We start from the raw sequence: 8577 nt of genomic DNA, 5'->3' as shown, positions 1-8577 counted from the left end.
ATGCGCTGTAGATTTTTTTAAACTGTTTTCGTTTGAATCCACTGCTAATGTTTAGAAAATCGATCGTTCAGGCTCAAAAAAATCTGACATGATTTGTTTTTGTTTTACCTGAACATTGCATTTCAATAATCAAAATTAGCCCACTAATGTTTCGAAAGTCGAATGATCGAGAGTATCATTTGCTTTTTCGAATGATTTTCTATCCGTATATGGCCAGCATAATTGTGTAACATTTAGTTCTTTTGGAATTTTAGGACACAGAGTGGAGCATGGGGCCAGAAATAATGGCACAGCTCGCTCTACACTAATAACAGTGAGGTGCATCAGCAGAGGATTGGGAGGGTGCACAAGACAAAAAAGAAGCCTGAAAAACAATGGTAAGAACACTAGAGAAAAAAAAACAAACCAAACCATTGTATACTTGATATTTTAAAACACTTGATTTGTAAAAAAAAAAAAAAAAAAATATAAAGATTGATTATTTAAAAAATAAATAAATAAAAGTAAATTGATTTTTAGTGCCAAGATTAGAGATGTGCAGAAACCGATGGCAGGCAGAATTCATGCTCCAGCAATATCGTTTCTGCCACAGATTACAATACACTGCGCATGCATTGTGGTCGCAGAACGTCACCCATTCATATCGCTTCATTCTTTATTTATTGCCTCTCTTTACACAAGAGTTCACAGTAATGGTTCATCATACAATATGTACAGGAGAAATCCTGGGGAATGCTGGGTGATTAGGAGGATGTGTCCTGCAGGCTGTTTTCTAGGCGGTAGCCCAACAGAAGCTGGTTAATGAGAGTTTTGTCATTGTCCTTTTTGTGAACAGGTAAAGGTGGAAATGGGTTTCCTTTGTATTCTATCACAGCCATTTTGGCACGGTCCAGGTTCTCTCGGTTCGGGATCTGGTACATACTTATGTAGTCGGCATTGTGTGAGCTGAAGCGAGGAACTAGAACCTTAAAAAGTTTATGAATGAGATCCTTTTCCTGAAAAAAAAAATAAAATAAAATAGAATTTATCTCCAAAAAAATGACACCACTACAATTAAAGCCAGCAACAAGGGTCTGTCCAGGTGTGTCTTCAAAACACCCCAATAATAACGTCCAATTTAAGCCCCAGCTCTCTCCTGGATGGAGTGGGGTAGCTTGGAACTAAACCTCTGTTAGGATTTCATTGCAGTTTGTGACCCCAGTGGGAAGAATTCCTCATACTTCCTATCCTAGTGAAGGTGGCAACTAAACAGGAAGTGAAAATTCACAGGGAACACAGCCAGCAATGGGTTAGCAATTTTGGGCAGAGTCAGCATGTAACGGGAGTATCCTCAATGGGAAAAAAAATCTTGTGCTGCAAAAAATACAAAGCAAGAGCGCACTGGCCTAGCGCATTATTGCAAAAAGATTTATTATAGATAAAAACATACTCACAAACATGTGACGACAGTCGCATATCTAATGACAGCCACATGGTGCAATGACCGATAGGAGCAAACAGACCCTGACGTCTAGGTGAGAGCCATCCCAGGGCCAAAATGTAGCTGACGCGTTCCTTCCTCAGAGCCATGTGGCCGCATTTTGGCCCTAGGATGGCTCTCATCTAGACGTCAGGGTCTATTGGCTCCTATCGCTCATTGCACCATGTGGCTGTCATTAGATATGCGACTGTCGTCACGTTTGTGAGTATGTTTTTATCTATTATTATTATACAGTATTTATATAGCGCCAAAAAGTTTGCTCAGCGCTGTACATTATAGTGGGGGACAGTACATGAGACAATACAGTAACAATACACGAGGGGATTGAGGGCCCTGCTCCTAGGAGCTTACAATCTAGGAGGGAGGGGAGAGTGGTACAGGAGGAAATAGCTGTGGGGGATGGAGTGGTGGCAAGAGTGGAGGAGATTGGCTGTTAGGTGAGGTTGGGGTAGGCTTCCCTGAAGAGGTGGGTTTTCAGGGTGCGCCTAAAGATAAGGAGGGTAGGTGACAGTCTGATGGATTGGGATAGTGAGTTCCAGAGGATGGGGGAAGTCCTGGAGTCGGGCATGGGAGGAGGAGACCAGGGAGCTAGAGAGTAGGAGGTCTTGTGAGGAGCGAAGAGTACGTGTTGGGTGGTAAGTACATGTTGGGTGGTAAATCTTTCAGGGATAATGCGCTAGGCCAGTGCGCTCTTGCTTTGTCTTTTTTTTGCAGCTTTTGTCTGGACTACCCCAGTTGTGAGCAAGAGCAGCAAGGCTTGGTTCAAGTGTTGGTCAATCCTGATATACACACTCACTGGAGCTTAATCAGGATAACTGCCTCCAGTCTTCCATGTGATGGAATGGCGCCCAACCCCTGCCCTTCTCACCAACTCATGACCAAAGGACCAGCCGATCTCGCACCGCGCTGTCACTTGCGTAACAATGCCACGCTCAGCTGCGCCCTACACAAAGATTTTCCAGCTTGCGGAGCTACAATCTATGTGCCAGCAGCTTGAGAGTGATTGTTACTGGGTTAGGTTAATTACGCAATTAACCCTTCACACTGCCACCACCTCCTTCTTACAGAGAAGGAGGAATCTCACAAATCTTAGCAGTAACACTATGATATTAGCACAAGCGTCTGTAATACACAAAGTCACCACAGACAGGGATAGTCAGAGGATTAATACATTGCTATCACCTGCATTTCAAGGGTAAAATGGAGTGAGATTTGTTAATTACTCCTGAACCCTGCATTCTGCATTACTTACTGCTAACCCTGCACTCTGTTTTACATACTACTGACCTATGCACACTGCATTACTATTAAAGGGGTGTGAGGGAGGAGCTCAGAATCCAGGAGCAAAACTCTGACCAATAGTTTCAAAGATGAACAGTCTGGAGGATGATTAGCTTACAGCAATGTTTCTCAACCTCTTTCCAGTCACAGCGCCCTTGAAAAGTAATTTCAGTCTCAAGGCACCCCAGTGTAAAGCTTGGTTCACATTACTGCATGTTGTGGAATGCAAGTAAAATCATGTGTATTCCTGACATGCAAACACACTGCTCTTTAGCAGACACACAGGGGTGTCATTAATTCTTAATGGTACCCCCACAAAAACGTAGTGTGTTTTTGGTGTAGCACAATCTAGAAAAAAATCTGCTGGCAGCCTCTAGGTCACGCTATTTAAATACCCTTGTGTGGACTGATGCACTTTGATCTTACTATCATATGCCCGTCCCAGTTTGTAAGTCCCTATTGTAGGGATATATATTGTAACATACACTGCAGAAGCCACCCCATTCTCTGCAGGGTGCGCCAAAACATTTTATTCTGTTTGGCAACTTCTTTCCCTGCATTTCAGTGGATAGGAATTAAAATGAATGGCTGCCCTACATGCAGCCACGCAGATGTGAACCAAGGGCTCATTCACACCTGAGGTTGGGGAATGGCAAAACAATGCAGCTGAGCAGCGTTTACCAAACCCCCAACTGTTTCCCTTTACCTGCAGAGGCAGCAGCCAGGGTTGTACAGTACTGTACTTGCACTCACACTGCTGGCTACTGCACTACAGTGGGGGGTGGAGGAGGTCAGAATAGGAAGATGCCTCCCCCTTCCTCTGCTCTGTACGTCACTGTCCTGATCGAACTCCCACTGTGCCAATGTACAGTTTGGCAAGGCAATGGGAGCTCGGTCTGAGAGCCTCTCTCAATCAGTATTACACAGCACCCCTGACAAACTCACATGGCACCCAGGTTGAGAAAGGCTGGCTTACAGAATCCACCAAAAATAAAGAAAATACAATCTCTGAGCAGAACGACACTTTGGTATCTAAATACAAACAGAAATGTTGATTTACCGTCAGCCAGAAGTCCGCCATCTTCATTGCTTTCTCATTAGTATCTCCACGCTTCCCATAATCTATAATCTGAGAAAAAATATGCAGATATAACACTTTATTCTATCAGGTAGTTTTTTGTTGAAGAGAATTCACAAATCATTTGACAGGTACCCACTCCCACTTCCGGGTGTCCTCCCTCCCTCCCTGTAGTCTTTTGGGACACATGACAGGTCCCAGAAGACTTCAGGACCATTCATGAAGCGCAGCGCTACTCGCGCATGCATAGTGGGTAACCGGCTGTGAAGCCGCAAGCTGTTACAGCTGGGTGTCCACACTGGAATACAGGACGGCCGGTGAAACAGGCTGCGGGGGACACACCACGGGACCAAGGGACAGGTGAGTGGCTGTTTTTAAAAAGTGAGCAGCTACAGTTTTTGTAGATGCTGACTTTAATTTTTTGACAGGATGAGTGGAACTCCGCTTTAAACCCATTCCAAAGGAGAAAACGGCTCCATGTGTTTTAGCTGTTAATGTTCATACCGCTGGATGGATGCAGGAAATACATGTGCTGTTCTGTCCACTATATAGTGATTAATACGCGTCCCCTGCGCCCGTCTCCCTCACTATACAGGACAGGCGTCCCCTGCGCCCGTCTCCCTCACTATACAGGACAGGCGTCCCCTGACTCAGTCTCCCTCACTACACAGGACAGGCGTCCCCTGCCTCCGTCTCCCTCACTATACAGGACAGGCGTCCCCTGCGCCCGTCTCCCTCACTATACAGGACAGGCGTCCCCTGCCTCCGTCTCCCTCACTATACAGGACAGGCGTCCCCTGCCTCCGTCTCCCTCACTATACAGGACAGGCGTCCCCTGCCTCCGTCTCCCTCACTATGCAGGACAGGCGTCCCCTGCCTCCGTCTCCCTCACCATGCAGGACAGGCGTCCCCTGCCTCCGTCTCCCTCACCACGCAGGACAGGCGTCCCCTGCCTCCGTCTCCCTCACCACGCAGGACAGGCGTCCCCTGCCTCCGTCTCCCTCACTACGCAGGACAGGCGTCCCCTGCCTCCGTCTCCCTCACTACGCAGGACAGGCGTCCCCTGCCTCCGTCTCCCTCACTACGCAGGACAGGCGTCCCCTGCCTCCGTCTCCCTCACTACACAGGACAGGTGTCCCCTGCCTCCGTCTCCCTCACTATGCAGGACAGGTGTCCCCTGCCTCTGTCTCCCTCACTATACAGGACAGGTGTCCCCTGCCTCCATCTCCCTCACTATGCAGGACAGGCCTCCCCCGTGCCCGTCTCCCTCACTATACAGGACAGGCGTCCCCTGCGCCCGTCTCCCTCACTATACAGGACAGGCGACCCAGTAAAGGGCGGGACCCATCACGTATGTGAGCCTGCCCCCATGTGACATCATTGACCCAGCATGCCCCGGTCGATGTCAAGCCAGCGGAGCAGTCAGACGGCCGGGAGCCAGCATTGGGAGCGGAGCCATCTTTTATTTTTCTTTTTTCCGGTCGGCAGCGGGCATTGTGACTGACGTTGGATCTACTTCGGGGGACATTCTTTCTATTTTCCTTCTTTAATTAAAGGACTTGTCAGAGACTGTCTCCTGTCTTTTCATTTTTCACACTTCATTTGTTTTTTGTGAATGGGTAGTGGTACCATGTACCCCATACTCATTCATATAGTGGGGGGGAGGGCGGGATCTGGGGGCTAAAGGGGGGGCTTTCAGGTTCCAATAAGCCCCTCGCCCACAGACCCCCACAATCACAGCCCAGGGTTGTGGGGAAGAGGCCCTTGTCCCCATCAACATGGTATGGTTCAGGAGGGGGGCGCTCGCTCGTCGTCATGCCCCCTTTCCTGACCTGCCAGGCTGCACGCTCAGGTAAGGGTCTGGTATGGATTTTGGGGTGGACCCCCACGCCATTATCCCATCTCCTCCCACCCATGGTTCCCCTCAAAATCCATACCAGACCCTTGGTATAAAGGGGGGGACCCCATGCTGTTTTAATTATTTTTTAATTGCTGGCAATTCTTTCTTTTACATTCAGCTGTCAGTGCGGAACCCCGCCGACAGCTGAAACATTAATGCCTGGTTTTCACTACTAAAATACTGCGTGACTTTATAAAATAACTCCTGCGGTATTTTAGTAGCGGTTTATTTTGTGAATTCAAACGTGCAAATCTGCCCAATTTGAGCTACAAAAGTAAGTCACATGTCCAGGATGTTCCTCTTGAAAAACGCCTCAAAAACGCTCAAAAAACGTTAGTCATTTTTCAAGCATTTCTGAGGCGAACCAGTGTGAAAGCAGCCTGAGTGGCCAAGAGTCTTTTCCTTGCCACCCTGCTGTCTACAGCTGCCTTGCAGTGCCACCATCCCTCTCTGATTGGCTGAGCCAGGAAGGCATCACTTGGCTGACAGGAGTTCACCTCAGCTCAGCATAGTGTGCGAGCGCCTGACCTGTCAGGGAGAAGCACTGCTAATAATGGGGGACAGCAAGGACTGGACGAGGACAGGGTGAGGGTGTAGAGAGGAAGTGATGGGCTTCTTGTTTGCTATCACCTGCATTTCAAGGGTAAAATGGAGAGAGATTTGTTAATTACTCCTGAACCCTGCACTCTGCATTACTTACTGCTAACCCTTGCACTCTTTTTTACATACTACTGACCACTGCACTCGGCGTCACATACTCCTGATCTTTGCACTTGATGTTACTCCTGACCCCTGCGTCACATACTTCTGACCCCTGCACTCTGCATTACATATTCCTGACCCCTGCACAACATACTCCTGACCCCTGCACTCTGCATAACATACTCCTGACCCCTGCGTCACATACCCCTGAACCCTGCGTCACATACTCCTGACTACTTATTCCTGACCCCTGCGTCACATACTCCTGACTTATTCCTGACCCCTGCACTCTGCATCACATACTCCTGACCCCTGCACTCTGCATCACATACTCCTGACCCCTGCACTCTGCATCACATACTCCTGAACCCTGCACTCTGCATCATATACTCCTGAACCCTGCACCACATACTCCTGAACCCTGCATCACATACTCCTGAACCCTGCACTCTGCATCACATACTCCTGAACCCTGCGTCACATACTCCTGACTACTTATTCCTGAACCCTGCATCACATACTCCTGACCCTGTACTGTTATACATACTGCTGACCCCTGCACTCTGTGGTACTTACTCCTGACCCCTTTGTGTTCAGAGGTCGATAGTAACTCTATCCCCTCCCCCCCGTCACACACCCCAGACCCCCGCACCGTGGACTATAATGTGTAACTCTCACATTTCAAGTCTGGAATGTAGTGCAGGTCCCCCCCACCCCCTCATATGTCCCGAGAACGTCACCTTGTTGGCATAAAAGGTCAGCTCATCGGCCCGAGCCCACGTGGTCTCTATTCTCTCATGTCTGACCAAAGCGGTGAGGAGATTCCGCAGCATATCTAGCCGGGATCGGGGCCCCAACCCCATCTGCCGGGCCACTTTGCCATGAGACACCAGAAGTCCCGGGAACAACCGCATAACGACCAGCACAGGTCAAATCCCTCCACTACCGCACGTCTAGTGTTCGTACAATTAACTCCCGGGGCGTGAGGACTACTTCCGGTTTCTGAATGCACTTCATACACTTCCTTGTTCCGTACAAAGGAATTCCGGGTCCTTATGAGTACTGTATTCCAGATTCCGGTTTCCAAGCGATCATACTTCTCACATCCGTACTTCATGATCTCTTCCCATCACAGCTAATATTATGCCATCTATTCCCATCACTGAGTTCATTATCATATCTCCGCCCATTAAAGTTATCATCATCCTATCTCCTCCCATCTCGGTTCTTATCGTCATTATTTTATCCTCTCCCATCACAGTGCCCATTGTCTCATCTCCTTCGTAATCTCGCCATATCACAGTTCTCATATCTTTTCCCATCTCTGCTGTCATTATATCGCCTCTTTTCACCAAAGTTGTCATGTTATCTCCTTCCATCCACTGTGCTCATTATCCTATCCCCGCCCATCATGGTGCTCATTATCCCATCTCCTCCCATCCACGGTGCTCATTATCCTATCCCCGCCCATCATGGTGCTCATTATCCCATCTCCTCCCATCCATGGTGCTCATTATCCTATCCCCGCCCATCATGGTGCTCATTATCCCATCTCCTCCCATCCACGGTGCTCATTATCCTATCCCCACCCATCATGGTGCTCATTATCCCATCTCCTCCCATCCACGGTGCTCATTATCCTATCCCCACCCATCATGGTGCTCATTATCCCATCTCCTCCCATCCCCGGTGCTCATTATCCTATCCCCACCCATCCATGGTGCTCATTATCCTATCACCGCCCATCACAATGCACAATTGTCCTGTCTCCGCCCATCCATGGTGCTCAACCCATCTCCCATCCATTGTGCTCATTATCCCATCTCCTCCCATCCACAGTGCTCATTATAATATCCCTGCCCATCCCCAGTGCTCATTATCCTATCCCTACCCATCCATGGTGCTCATTATCCTATCACCGCCCATCACAATGCACAATTGTCCTGTTTCCGCCCATCCATGGTGCTCAACCCATCTCCCATCCATTGTGTCATTATTCCATCTCCTCCCATCCATGGTGCTCATTATCCTATCCCCGCCCATCCACGATGCTTATTATCCTATCCCCACCCATAACAGTGCTCATTATCCCATCTGCTCCCATCCATGGTGCTTATTATCCTATCTCCTCCCATC

General features: G+C 48.5%; 1 protein-coding gene across 1 annotated transcript; it reads right to left on the bottom strand.

Annotated features, from left to right (window-relative positions):
- Positions 1-641: 641 nt before the first annotated feature.
- MRPL17 (mitochondrial ribosomal protein L17) lies at positions 642-7538 on the bottom strand. The gene is made up of 3 exons (XM_089683366.1): positions 7182-7538; positions 3822-3890; positions 642-995 (listed from the first exon to the last, which is right to left on the bottom strand). Exons 1-3 carry the CDS (start codon positions 7353-7355, stop codon positions 744-746), a joined length of 495 nt encoding a protein of 164 aa, XP_089539492.1. The 5' UTR covers positions 7356-7538; the 3' UTR covers positions 642-743.
- Positions 7539-8577: the final 1039 nt, after the last annotated feature.

This window comes from Staurois parvus, unplaced genomic scaffold (assembly GCF_062004578.1).
Source record: "Staurois parvus isolate SC_StPar_1 unplaced genomic scaffold, SC_StPar_1.0 ptg000307l, whole genome shotgun sequence".
Lineage (NCBI taxonomy): Eukaryota > Metazoa > Chordata > Amphibia > Anura > Ranidae > Staurois > Staurois parvus.
Note: the sequence above shows the minus strand (reverse complement) of the source record. Positions and strands in the feature narration are given on the sequence as shown.